This window comes from Montipora capricornis, chromosome 7 (assembly GCF_036669925.1).
Source record: "Montipora capricornis isolate CH-2021 chromosome 7, ASM3666992v2, whole genome shotgun sequence".
NCBI lineage: Eukaryota > Metazoa > Cnidaria > Anthozoa > Scleractinia > Acroporidae > Montipora > Montipora capricornis.
Window position 1 is genome coordinate 27,838,894 of NC_090889.1, and position 15,000 is coordinate 27,853,893.

Sequence of the window (15,000 nt, forward strand, 5' to 3'; positions counted from 1 at the left end):
ACTAGAGAGTCTAACCAGATGTCATTCAGCGCTTTCCCTGCAGTTATTGAAAGACCGCGAGTGTTGGTCCGGCTGGAGTTTTGATCCCGCGATCTCCCGCACAGAAGTCCGATGCTCAACTAACTGAGCCAACCGGTCAGCGGTTGGCTCAATTGGATGATGATGATGATGATGATAACAATGGACAGCAACGAGAAAGAAGACGATAACAACGCTAAGACACTCAAGTTAGGATGATAATGTCTTCAACTGCATAAGCACTATTAACCGAGTAAACTAAGATGTTATTAAAACAGAGTACTACAAGAGAAGAAAATCTTTCCGATGAACAAGTCAAAACCAACAAACTGTACCTGGGGTTCATCGAAGGGAACCAAAAATGCTGATACCACTGCACCACTTTAAATAAAACACACAGTTGACTCACCTCAGCAGCTTCTTGCATGGCAGTTGACAGGATCCCATTAAATGTTTGCACATTGACTCTGCCAATGTCTCGCAAACAGGACATCAGTGCATCAGGGATCTGAAAGGCATCAAGACCAAAGTTTAAGTTAAGTAATTTCGCAATCGTTTTACTGAGTTGCGTTTTCACGCATCAACAAGAATGAACGACCCTGGAAGCTGGCACCCCAAGGATCCGTTGGAAACCAAGATAAATTCGAGTAGGAGAAGGAGGCATCCAAAGCACTATCACCGCTACATTTGCCAAAAGAGGGCAGCCAAAAGATAAGGCTTTTTTTTAACTGAGCTACTAAGCAAACTTTAAGCATCATGGAAAGGCTGGAGGGGGCACCTTGGGCGAAGTTCCTTACTCTCCGTTTTGGTTTCCATTAGAATCCTTTCTGACTGGTTCAAATTTCTTGGATCTATTAATGAAATGGCGTCACGAGTTTGCATTCCAGTTGTCAATAAATTTTTTCAATGCAAAGCAGTTTGTGACATCATCTCAGGAACATGTCAGCCTATGCATCACAGTAGTTCGGCCACTGCACAAACTACTTCTAGTTTTGTTAAGTTTTGCTGCACACTAAAATTGGAGCTTTTTAAGTGAAAAGAAAAGAATATTTTTGCAAAGTGTGAAAAGGTATATCTCACCAAGAAAAATATTTTGAGTTAGGGGCACAAACTAAGAGAAAATAGAAACCAACTATAACACAGAAAGATTATGTGATCTGCAAAAAGGAAAATAACTTTTTGTTGAAGTGTCTAGTCGTTCTAGCGCTGGAGCACTAATTGGGGACACTGTAAACTGAAATTAACAATTAACGCAACTCAAGTCAAACGTTGGTTTTTGAGGAGAGAGGAAATCGGAGTACCCAGGGAAAACCTCTCAGTGCAGAGTAGAGAACCAACAAACTCAACCCACATATGACGCCGAGTCTGGGAGTCAAACCCAGGGAACAGCGGGGGGAGGCGGGAGGTGGGTGCTGCGCCATCCCTGCACTGCCCTTGGTTGCTTGTATTACCTACCAGTTTTAAGTACATTGTAATTCCCATTGAGACCTCGGTTCTATTGCAATTGAGTATGAAGTATGGAATCAACTCATGATGTTGAAAACTTACAGTTCTGTACCCATTGCGCCAGTTAAGGAAAGCAGCATTACATAATGTTTTGCCAAGCCAATCAGCACAAGAAGCAGCGAGGAGGCAGGAATCACTCTGATTTAGTTTTGAAAGAGTTTGCTTTATCTGTTATAACAAAAAACAGCAAAATATATACAATTAAAGTCCATTCATACATGCACATAACATTTACTGGTATACGTAGTTTGAGGTAAAAGTGCTATCATTGTTACTTTTTGTGGCTCAATAACACATGCAGGTCGCAGAAAGGAGCATAATGTCAAGAGACAATAATAACCTATTGTCACACCTATCTTCAAAAAGTAACAACTGCCGGTCTTTATTTCTCCCTTTCAATGCTGTACATCAGTAGCAACATAGAACAAGAGAAACAAAAGCTCCCCATTAATTTTGATGAAACAACAGACTTTTGATGACATCCTGGCTTGAGTTGCTCCAAGCTTGCCTTGGTCAGGGTCAACCAGTGTTAAATACCATGAGATACTAGAGATTTACTGTAGAAACTACTGAACCAATGGTTAATGCTAACCTTGTTTCAAGTAACTCGGATCAGTAAGTCAACATTAATGAGCTCATCTACATCTATATCTACATGTTCCAGCACTTGGTAAAGTCCCTTTTTGGCTTATGGCTGTTTCTGCTTAGGTGGCCTCATACCTCATAGGCCTTTTTAGACAGATCACTGTCAAGCCAGCCACTTCTGCTGGAGAGAACAGGACACCCACAACACCGGGGACTACATCCCCTCCTCTTATCGAATAGTGTGTGGGTTCGTTAACGTCCCACAGGGAACTTACGAACACAGAAGGTATTTGTGAGACAGGGCCTACAGTTTATAGTCTTTATCTGAGAAGACTTGAAAGTCTAACCGTTTGCAGATGAAATTAGGAAGGCAGCACTTTCTCCTCCTTTAAGATCCTAAGCGTTGATCCGGCCAGGGTTCGAACCCTTGATCTCCCGCATGACAGCCCGATGCTCAACCAACTGTGCCACTGGTGCGCAGTGAAAAATTGCTTTCGTTTTGAATTAACAAGGAATAATTTCCTTCTTCTTACAGCACTTTGTGTACTAATCCCACTGAACTTCGCAAGAGACATGCAAAATGAATCCAAAGCAGTGTACAGGAACTTTGAAATGTATTTGGGATCAAAGCAACTTGTGACCTGAAGACCACCCTTTCTGTTAAAAGAAACCCGCCTGAGCCACTAACCAACATTACATACTTACCCTTTCACAGATGCTAGGAAAACAGCCAGTGAAGCCACAAACAGAAAGAGTCTGCTTCACTTCATTGAACATATGGCAATGACTGAAAACCTCAATACATCCTGCTGGATGAGAGCTAAAGAGCATGAAGACGAGAATAAGGAACTGTTATTAAAGATCAATAATTTTCATTAATGCAGGCCTTTAGATGAAGAGATTTATCGTACTGTATTTTTGTTATGTTGACTGACATGCATTTTAAGTTTTTCTCACAGGAGTACTAATCTCTCTTTAGGCAAAGCAGAACAAAAGCAAATAACCTTCTTCAAAAGATGATTTCTCAAACTGTATTAAATGTCACCAAACTATACAAAAATAAAAGCTAACAAGAAGACATGGGCACATTATTCAGAAGCACTCTAGTTTTGTATCAACCAAGTCCATAAGATCAATATTGGACCTTGGTACATGTACTTGTAAGAAAGATGCCTTGTGAGGCAAAAATTAATACACTGTAGCCTTACATTAATCATTAGTTGAATTAATACATTAAGACACCACATGTACATGTACAATAATCATTTCCATGCCATGTAATGTGATTGCCACTTCCATGAACAAAATAATGTGCGAGTAGATCAAACAACTGCTTACTCCAGGATTTTCAAAAGGAATTTTAGTAGTCAGCAAAACCTTAAGAGTAAGCAGAGAATGGACGACACACAACAAAGGCGTGTTTCCCAAGGGCTGAAGGCACAAACTTGTAGGGGGATCCGGGAAGCATCCTCCCCTGGGAAAATTTTGAAATTTGGGCCCCTTAGAATGCATTTCCCGCATTCTGGAGCATGAATTCGGGTAATTGAACAGAACACTCATATCATGAAATTTTGGCTATTTTTATTCAGAGAGAGTACAGTACATGGATATTCTAAAAAAAATTTGGAAATTCATTTGACGGCAAGACACTAATTTTTTAGGTTTCGAAAAGACACTAAAATAGCATGACACACGTGTAGCCCCTTTCAGGCTCCTTTGCATTCTCTAAAGCTGCGTCCAATGTATTTCATCTGTCGTGACGAAAAGTTGTATTGTCATGCTCCAAATGTAGTTAAAAAGGTAAACAAAACAAAACTTTGACGATCCAAGGCGTGTTTTCTCTTCAAACATTTCTCATGTAAATTTGGGGTAATTTCCAACGAATATAGGCGGCAAGTTCACATGCAATTGCCGACAAGTTTCACCCTGATACTCACCAGCGATATTTCTTGAGAAAGGCTATCAATGAGTCCTTCAGGTGAGGCCATTTTCCTGGTCTGAAAGCAAGGCAACCCTAATCATTAAATTAAGTACATGTACATGTGCATTTGTAGTTGTTTTAAAATACAATCCCTCCCTCCCTCCCTCCCTCCTTCCCTCCCTCCCTCCCTCCCTCCCTCCCTCCCTCCCTCCCTCCCTCCCTCCCTCCCTTCCTTCCTTCCTTCCTTCCTTCCTTCCTTCCTTCCTTCCTTCCTTCCTTCCTTCCTTCTTACCTTCCTTCATTCCTTCCTTCCTTCCTTCCTTACTTCCTTCCTTCCTTCCTTCCTTCCTTCCTTCCTTCCTTCCTTCCTTCCTTCCTTCCTTTAAAAGTACATTAAGACAAGAGTACTTACTTGCAAGTCTTCTGAGAAGCTAAAAAGTTTTCATAAGTGGGATTATTCTTGAAAGTCAGACCAGCTATTTCAGTCTCAAGCTCTTTCAACTCTTTCGGTCCAGATGGAAGCTTAAACAATAATATTATAAAAAACACAACCATAAACAAATGTTTTAGATGAAGCTATGCTTCTACAGAAGGCCTTTGATCTCTTAAGTGACAGACATAAGGTCAAACAACCCAATGTCCAACAACGACTACTGGCCCATTTCCCGGTCTTATCCAAGATCTATGAAAGAATTGTTTTGTGTTCAGAACCTTGATGATAGTACAACTACACGTACAGTGTACATGTACTGTAGCAATCACTTACCACTTTGTTCATCTTCTTGAAAAGGGAACATAGTTTGTCTTTATCTGAGTTGCCTTTGTTCTGCAACATTTTTGTCATTGTTTCCACTATTTTTTTCAAAAGGACCACACCCTTACTGGCACTCTGATCCTTTCCTGAAAAATAAAGGAAGAATCAAGCAGATCAGAAAAATAATTATTAGTATAAACACACGGGTGATTATACAAAATCGTGCGCTCTCATTGGCTCGCTCTCTTGGATTATCAGCCGATAATCACCTCGACGGACAAAATGGCTGCCAGTAGTCGTTTTGCCACTGTAAGTGAAGATGATTTCGCGTTGAAATGTTTTTTTTTTCTCTTTTTTGAAATAATCACCTGTGTATTTATACTAAAACAATTATTCGCCTCAGGCTCAGTGATTATCGCTGAACATTCACCTCGACTTCGTCTCGGTGAATATTTACCGATAATCACTTCGCCTTCGGCGAATAATTGTTAAATAATAGGCAAATTACCAAGAAGTGTTAAAGTGATAAATGGAAAAATTCCACAAACAATGCAAATAATTATTAACATTTTTGTTGTTTTTTAGAGTAATCAGAGAGACCTTCAAACAGTGCAACAATTCACAACTTTCCTTACTTTTGAGAAAGGAGATGTATTAATTTTTGTAAACGTCCAAAATGGAATAATAAAAAAGTAAAAAAAAAAAAGGTAAAGTGGTGCATTTATATAGCGCCCTTATCACTAACGTCTCAAGGGCGCTTTACAATGATCAATTTACCCCCAGCGGACTGGAAGCATATACAGGCGCAAATTGCAGCCGCTTCTAAGCAGTCCATGCATGCTGGTACTCATTTCACCGACCTCGGAAGGATGGAAAGCTGAGTGAACTTTAGCGGGAAAGAAGGTCGCCAAATATTCCAGTCTCGGCAGAACCGGGAATGGAACCCGGGACCTTAGGGCTGGAAGGCAGAGATCTTACCACTGCGCCAACCCCTCCGCTCACAAAATAATCACCAAATTTTTTGTGTATTGGTCCATTTAACTGCCCTTGAAGCAATTAGTGTCCACAATTAGTTTTACCTAAATACCTTCACACTTTAATAAAGTTTATGTATGTATGTATGTATAATAATAATATTATAGTTGTAAGAGTTTTTGCCAATAATTCATGATGCATTATACAATTCCAAAAGGGCAAGAAAACTCTGGGTTATTAAATGACCTGTTGTTAAATACACGTATGCTGTACCTAAGGTTCCTTTTTCTTCTTGCAGAATAACTTGAACAATCTCAAAGTTCTTTTCAATACCAGATATATTTGGCAGCTTTTTAATCCAGCTAAAGATAAAACAAAAAAATAATTACTAATAAACCAGGGGTTTCCTTAAGTTTCAAAGTAGAAGGGACCCTGATAGAGTAAGAAGGCACCCCTACATGTATATATGGCCTGGCTTTTGATGTTGAGACCTCCTTTGAGCAAAGGCAAGTACTGTACTCAGCATACACAGGTGCTAGTACCAGGGTCCACACTTCTAATAAAACCTCTGATGCATGTACATTAGCATTTTACAGGTCATTTTTTTCTTGTTTCAAATGTATTATCCCTCCTCACCCCTGAGGGGTTATGCATTGACAAGTGAAATCTTTTAGCATTAGACAAAGAAAGGTATTCTAGCATTAAGGCAGAGTAAAATCTGCAGTGCCACTCTTAGGAGGGAAAGAATTAAAAGCAGTTTAATTAAATGTCAATTAACACTGTATTCCTCTCTAAACAAGTTCTGGAACAATAATTGAAATTCGAAAGGGAAACACGGCCTTAAAGAAAGAAAGATCCAATGCAGATACATGTAGATGGATGGATAAATTTACCGGTAGTTTTCCACAGTACTTAGTTCTATCAAAAATACTTTACAAAAATACCCTGTTCCACCTAGAAGCCGTGCATGACAATACAAATTACAAAAAAATGTATAAAAATTAAGAACAAAGTCATAAAGATTATCCATATTAAGTTAAGCTTTGCCTGTGCAGATAGTAAACACCTCAACTTTGGACTTGAAACAATCTAAGGAAGTTATGGCAGAAAATGTGGGGTTGGTGTCATCAGCGAAGGACCTCCCAACACCAAAATCGAACAGTGTTCATCCATGTTAATTATAAAAAACCTGCCATTAGTATGACTTCCATTTTGGGGTTCATAAATTATTAATGAGTTTGAAAACTTGGACAAGCAGGGAAAGGGCCCTGGGTAAGCACATTTGAATCCCTACTTGCCCAATGGACAAGGTGGAATTCAAATATTAATTTTCCAAGCCCTGGCTGCTAAGTATCTTTTCACTATTAGGGACGATTAGTTTAAAAATCTGATTAAGACTACTGTCTAGGTGTGCGAAATGTTCACTTACGGTGTCCATCTGTGGATCAAAAACCTAGTGCTTAAGCCCCCTATTGTAACCCAGCACAACCTGTCTCATGGACAGGTGGTTCACATGTATTTACTGTAAACCAGCTTCCCCACATGGGTACTTTTACAAGTGAGGAGGGTATGATGTCACCAAGAGGGATAAAAACTGGGACCTGACAAAGGGCAAATGAGCTGTACGATTTATTGCACTGGTCATAACATTTTTATTATCCCTAGCAACAAAGCTCTCAAAATAATTTGAAATTCTGTACAAACCTTTCATAGACATGAAGAGGAAAACAGTTACTCCCAAGTGGTTTGATCAAATTTTCCAATACAAAACCAAGAAAAACAAGAGGACTGGTCTTGTTTGAGACTGTAGGAGACAGTATCACCGAAACACAAGCCCAGAGAAGATCCTGTGATACAACAGATGGGTGAATATTAATTATATAGGAAAATGTACAGCTGTACAAGTACAGTACATGAATGACAGAGGTGTTTTGCAGAGTGCCAGACATTGCATGCTTTGTTGTCATAGCACCTGAGACAGTATACTCTACCTACACTTACATCATTGTATAAGGTCTAAACACCAATAATTATTTTTAAATGGCTAGCTTTCAGCAATAATAATATTGTTGTTGTACATGTACCTAGTGCATTATTTTATTTACAACATCTAAGTTTAAAAAAAATACATTTCTTCACTTTAAAGGTGAGGGTTCAGTTATTGGTTTTCTGAAAAATTCTGCTGCTGAGTAATGTATTTAATTACATACCCCAATCCCAGGCTATGCATTGCACAGTGAGTGATATACATGTACATGTAATGGAAGATCATACAGTTGTAAGACAAAAAAAATAATATGAGAAGTATTCTGAATGTAAATTGTAAATGTACATTATTGGAACATGTTCAGTGCTGCGAATTGACATCTTATAATTATACGCAGGTTCAACTCAAGTCTAACTTTGTAGCAGGGGCAAATAGGGTGGCTAGCCACCCCCCATTTTGGCTCCTTTTTTTTCCATTTATCTGCTTTGTATTGTATTTTTATTTCTGCTGGAACAGATACTATTTACCTGACGTGAACATAAATGCAAAACATAAACAAAGTCAAAATGGCACCCTAAACTATCTGCACTTTTGTTAGAGTATTATACTATGATTCTTTCAATTAACCCCCCTTAGAATATTCCTAGATCCGTCACTGTTGTCGCTCAGTCAGAGGTCTAATCCGGAGGTTGGAGGTGCAAAGATGAACTTGGTCAGAACAACTGTGAACAACAGATGCATCGGATGCGGCATTGAAAAGTGTGAAATGAGATTGTTAACTAATTTAATAACTATTATCATTAGAATAAATACCTTTCTCTTGAAGACACCCAAAGCGCTTGTTATAAGATAAGTTTGATAGCAATTTGTGATTGAAAAAACTCTGACAACAAGTGCAGCAAACAGCACCACAACAAACGACTGAAAACAAGGACAAAGTTAAAATTCATGTTTGTTTGCTTTCCTTTTGATCCCAGAAGCAAGAATCATGTACTTCATTAAGTGACCCAGTAAGAACTGGACAACGTTTTACTTGTATTTAGGATCCAAGAATACTTTAACCCTAATGACATTTTTATCAAGGAGGTTTTTCTTCTTGAAACTACATTACTCCACCTGGGTGAAAATCACTTTGCTGATCATCCCCCAAGTTAAACAATCAGGATGTGCAATGCACTTTTAACTTGAGTCTTACTGACTGTTATCGACTGGTTATTATACCTTGCTGATCTGTACATATGATCGTTACTATTAAATTAATTTTAAAAATAAAGTTCTAAACATTTCACTTGTAAACGAGTACATGTAAACAGAGTGACTGAAAGCCTCAATTTTTCTAGCAAGAAAACAATGGTTCCTTCTGCAGGTATGTGTACATTGTACCCAAGCAGAGAAAAGACAGAAAACAAATCATCTCCAAATAAAGACTAATAACCAAAAATACAATAATGCTTTCTGGAACCAGCAGAAAGAGCCCTAAACAGTACTACTACTACTAATGCAGTAACAGTAACAAGTTCGGTGTGCATTAATTTTGCAATTGAAAAAATTCTAATTAAAGGTTAGGGCCATTTAAACTAAAATAAGTGGAAATGCCTTTACTACATAATTAATTAAATCAATTACAGTAGTATAGCGATATTTCTCGTTTACAAACATTGACGTCACATTTCTTTTGATATTCAAAATTAATTTGCCAACCAGGGAACACAAGAAGTCATTGTTTCAACAGCCAATTAGGTTCTGGTTAGCATATTAATAACAATGGATGATATCAGAAGAAACATCCCTACACAATGTATATTCTTAGTTTAAAATAAAAAGAGGACAAAAACATGATGCAATAGTTTTCTGTACCTTGAATGAGCCTTTACAAGGTGGGATAATGTCACTGGGAGAAAGAAGTTTGTTCTTTGCTTTGTCAAGAAGTTGTCCTGCTGCACTTTCAAATTTCTACAAAACATTCAATCATCAATTACTTAATTATTTGTTGGAACTATTAAAACAAGAAAAAAATTGGAATGTGGGGCTCTATCAATCACTACCATAATAGTAATTGTTAGTATTGCTAAAGTCATCCTCATCACCATCATTATCAAAACCAACCCTCCTACACTGTACAAGCAAGGGCCGGAGTAGAGTTTCACAGTCCATAGAATTTTTTTTTCCAAGCTTTGGTTTTTGGACTGGCTGATGTGAGACACTTTTTGTTAAAACACTGCTGAATCACTTTCCCCCAGTTCTACCTCACCACCAAAGCATTGACTGATTTAGGGGCACTTACATTGTAATAGGTGTTCCAACCCTAAACCAGTAATAACAATGGTACTGTGCTCAGTTACCAGGCCTTTGAATAAAAATGAGGCTGGAGTTGACCTTTGCTTTGATACAAACCTCACTGCTTTAAATTTCTCATGTAAATAAAAACGTGTTAGCATTACAACAACATGATTTACATAAGAAAAGCAATAAGGTTTGTATCAAAGCAGGTCAGTGCCAGCTTCGCTTTTATTCAAAGGCCTAGTGACTGAGCACAGAACTGTAAAATTAATGGTCTATTGACCAAACAAATTGTAACAGGGCTTTAATTCATCTGTGTGCCAGAAGAGAAAGAACCCCAACAAAATTAAATTAAATTTTATTGTTTAATGTATGTTATTCACTTGGCTGAACACCAACCTGTTTAGCATCTTTGGAAAGCCCATTTGATACAGCAGATTCACAAAATGTGTCGATATACCACTCTAATACAACCTCAGTACGAAGATTAGAGTTGATCTGCGCTACACTAAGTATCAAAGCCAACGCTTTTTGAAGTTTTGGCTCAGAAATAGACTTTGGGGGAGGAATCTTTCCTGCTTCAGCATCTGAGGTATCTTCTCTTACAATAACAGTCAGCAACTCCTTCATATCGGCAGAGGATATGCTTCCAAGAGCACACTGTGAATAGTTGACATTAATTCCAGTTTCTAGAAGGAAACAAAGCATTACTTTGATTCAAACATTTGTATGTGTACATGAGTTAGAGTGCAGCTATGACTACAAGATTCTCATTTCTTATTTACATACATATGCTAAACCAGAACGATGTTTTTGTGAAAATTTATCAGTAAGAAAAAACATTAATAAAAATTCACCTTTTGGTTTGGTTTTGGTCAGGACATCTCTATCCAGCTCCTCTGAGCCTGGAAGTGTGATGACATTCATTGCTTGCTCAATCTTTCCAGTCTTCGCAAGCAACAGTACCAACTTGTGTCGGTAGACAGAAATGTTTGTCAATAGCTTATGCTCACTTTGGGAAAGCATACCAAAGCTTGCAGAGTTCTTTCGGATCACTTTGCAGCCAAGCATGTAAAATAATGCATCTGAGAACCTGGTGATTACACAACAGACATTGCATTACGGCAACTTCTAGCAGTACACGTATACTATGGCGTTATCAAACAGAAAGACAGTGTTACCACAATATGGAGGAAACATTATTGTTGCACCGCTGTAAGTAAAAATTACCTAGTAATTACCCTGTAGATGTACATCCAATTTTGACATGCAACACAATTACATGTACATGTACATGTAATATCCCTTTAAGGAGGCTTAAAAGGATTTCAGCACTTAAAAGACACCTCTCTTTAGATCGAATGACGCTACAACACTGTATCACGTAACAGCATATGGTACCATATGATATGAAACACCAATTATTTATAAACAGGATGTGATCATTATTGTGATGTTATAAGTTAGCCTATACTTTGGACTTAGTTGCCCAGATCTCAAAAACGAACATGGTGATCCCTCTTTTTTATTGCTGAAAAGTGATTAGAAGGCCACGACAAAACATTTGGCAAAATTCTGTCTAGCGGATTCAGAGCCACCTTAAAAAAATCACAGAATTGAGGTGGCTCTCAATCCGCTGGACAGAATCTTTTTTTTTACTTTACAGAACGTTTCATCTTGCCCTGCTGATTACTTTTCAGAATTAAAACATGGGGGTCACCAAGTTCCTTTTTAGAGATATAAGCAACTAAAGACAAAATAAAGGGTGTTTTTACAGGGCTTGCCCGTTGCCCAGGTGACATATTACATCACAATAATGACTGTTCAGCAATAATTCGTGTTTCATTTGGTACCACAATATTGCTAATACACGATACAACGTCGTGGTGCCGATCCTCCTAATAAGAGCGTCACTTAGAAGTGTTGAAACTGGTTTTAGCCACCTTAAGTCTATTTCCAACGAAAAGGTAAGGGTAAAAAATAGCATAGGGTAACAAAAATGCAACTGTTTATCCTCACTTGAGGAGTAGCAATTGGGAGACACTTTGTGGCATCAGTTATCTGTGTTCCAAGACATGAATGATGTTGAAGTTGGGGAGTAGAGCAAGAGACACTTCGTGATGCTTATTGAAATCTGTGTGCATCTAATTAGGGGCATTTCTGGGCATGTACAGGAATCGCGTAGCGCGTAGTCTTGAAAACTGATACTAAGGATTTTCCTTTCATGTACTTAGTGTTGTAAGGGTTGAGAACATACATTGTACATTGCGTGAAGAGTAAGGTAGAGTGAGGTCTCAGTGGTTGCTACCTCATGTAAATGCCTCCAGTAAATATTCAACCCGGCCTGGCTGAACAAACACTTAAGATTCTATTAAGTGCTGGCTCAGCCAGAGTTGGAATCACTGCTCACCCCTGTGGGTGACTTTTTCAGTTCCATAAGACAACTGATTTGCAGTTAAGACAGTGATTCTTCTCGGATACATATCATGTAAATGTACATGTATAATCATGCTCATTCTGTTTTACCTTTTGTTCTTTTCCAAGACAGCAAGCCTGGCTTCAGCAATCTCTTCATCTTCGGTGATTAAATCACTGCCTAATTTTCCCGCAAAACACTTCACCAATGTTTCATCATCCCACTTCTTCATTTCAAGAGCCCTAGTACAAATCACAAGCATGGTGCAATGTGAAGATTATACTAATTATTACGATATTTTGATTGTTTAGTTGTCTTTCTTACAGACATCTTTGCTGCTGCAGTATCTGCAGTACAGCATTAATTTTGAAATAGCAAGTCAGACACAATACAGTCTTGAACAGAAGTCAATACACACATTCCTGGGGTCAGGGTACATGTAACTGAAGTGAGCAAGTGAGTGAGTGAGTGAGTAAGTAAGTAAGGGTAAGTACAACTGCAAGGAAGGAGGGAAGGACAAAGAAAGGAGGGAGGGAGGGAGGAAGGTACAGTAGGAGGGAAGAAGGATCGAAGGGAGGATGGAAGGAAGGAAGTAAGGAGGGAAGGAGGATAGGGAGGGAGGATGGAAGGAAAGAAGCAAAGAGGGTACAAAGGAGGGAGGAAGGAAGGAAGGAGGGCAAAAGAAAGTAAGGAGAGAGAAGGGAAGGAAGGAAGGAAGGAGGGAAGAAGGAAGGGGGGATGGAAGGAAGGAAGGAAGGAAGGAGAGAGGAAGGAAGGATGGAAGAAAGGATGGGAGGATGCAAAGAAGAATGGAAGGAAGAAGGGAGGTAGGGAGAAAGGAAGGGAGGATGGAAGGAAGGAAGGAAGGGAGGACAGAAAGAAGGATGGAAGGAAGGAGGGAGGGAGAAAGGAAGGAAGAAAATTCTTTATTTCACAAGGGTAGCACTTTAGGTGGCTCTAACCAGTTTCAACACTTTGAAGAGACACTCCAGAAAGATTGGGACTACACACTGTAGACATTGATTATTGCTGAACAAGATGCAGTCATTATTGTGATGCAATAGGTTTCCTTGGCAACAGGAAAGCCTATAAAAAACACGGTATATTTTGGCTTTAGTTGCCCATATCTCAAAAACAAACTCAGTGACCCCCATTTTTTATTGCTGGAAAGTGAACAGAAGGCCAAGATAAAACTTTCTGCAAAGTTTAAAAAAATTCTGTACTGCGGAGCCACCTTAAAAAAAATCCCATATTTAAGGTGGCTGTGAATCCCATGTAAAGAGTTTCTTTAAACTTTGCAGAAAGTTTCATCTTGGCCTTCTGATCACTTTCCAGCAATAAAAAAATAATGGTAGTCACTGGATTTGTTATTGAAATTCTGGTATACATTGTACATGCATGCAACTAAAGACAAAATACAGGGTGTTATTACAGCACTTTCCAATTTCCACGGTGACTTATTAGGTCACAGTAATGACCGCATTTTGTTCAGTAATAACTGGTGTTTCTTATGGTACCATAACAATGCTAATAAGAACATTACTTGAAAGCTTTGAAATTATGTATGTATGTATGTCACATTACAGTTGGAGTACATGAGGGCTAGGATGGTACTCTAACTGAAGATGTCACTTTTAGAATCACAGATGACGTCAAAGTTTCAGACAATACACGATAATAATTATCCAAGATTTCAAGCAATGTCCTGAAATTCAAAATGCACATGAACCATTACTTACATTTTGAGACCCGTGCTCTCAGGTGAACAGATTAAAGCTCCATTTATAGCACTCCTTAGTCGTTCTCTGACTTTGTCCTCCAAATTCTTTGGCAGATTAGGGTGCATGAAGACTTCTATCCATGCTTTCCGCAAACTACAGGGGGTGATCAAAGTTTTATTACTATTCTTAATACTTACAGTATACTCTAGAGAAAAAGAATTACGGTACATAGTTTTATAGTATCCAAAGTAAAGTTTCAAAAAGTTAATAAAACTGTGAACTGACATTAAATTAATGTTACTTGAATCTGCAGTAAGAGTAGCTTAGTGACTTAATGACGTGCCATTCAATATAATTAAATATTTTTATTTGTCATTGCTATAATTAGATTACAAGATTACAATGATTTAAAAGAAAAAACACTCAACTGTACATAATTTATTGTACATTAATCTCTTGTTTCCAAACATTCTGTTCCTGCAGCAACATTGATTTACAGCCCTTTTCAATTAACGAGCCTGACAATTACTGCAAATACATGTAAAACAAATTTTTTTATAGGTAATGTATAAAATTTAATCATGGCCACACCAACCTTCGCAAAGCTCCTTGGACTTGTCCATAAGGAAACCTGTTTTCGCCAAAAAAATATTTGCCATAAACACTTGGTTGTAATAAAATAAGTCATACAGTAGTTCTGTGCACTACATATCTTCATGTACCTAATTCCTAAACAAAATGTGACCTTCCACGGGAAAACGTACACTAACGTTTGCCCGTTAAACGGCTTAAAACTAACGGACGGTTAACGGATATTCAACGGTTTTGAAGATTGGT

General features: G+C 38.3%; 1 protein-coding gene across 2 annotated transcripts in view; it reads right to left on the bottom strand.

Moving 5' to 3' along the window:
* The window catches only part of LOC138056740 (uncharacterized), a 55,213-nt gene that overhangs the window by 29,870 nt on the left and 10,343 nt on the right, over window positions 1-15,000 (bottom strand). For both annotated transcript variants that reach the window (XM_068902607.1, XM_068902606.1), the window contains exons 8-17: window positions 14,759-14,794; window positions 14,182-14,316; window positions 12,553-12,684; window positions 10,884-11,119; window positions 10,426-10,715; window positions 9,604-9,699; window positions 8,560-8,667; window positions 7,464-7,606; window positions 6,033-6,121; window positions 4,797-4,930 (exon numbers count right to left, since the gene is read on the bottom strand). In XM_068902607.1, the coding sequence (XP_068758708.1) occupies window positions 4,797-4,930; window positions 6,033-6,121; window positions 7,464-7,606; window positions 8,560-8,667; window positions 9,604-9,699; window positions 10,426-10,715; window positions 10,884-11,119; window positions 12,553-12,684; window positions 14,182-14,316; window positions 14,759-14,794 (1,399 nt within the window). The remainder of the gene's footprint in view (window positions 1-4,796; window positions 4,931-6,032; window positions 6,122-7,463; window positions 7,607-8,559; window positions 8,668-9,603; window positions 9,700-10,425; window positions 10,716-10,883; window positions 11,120-12,552; window positions 12,685-14,181; window positions 14,317-14,758; window positions 14,795-15,000) is intronic.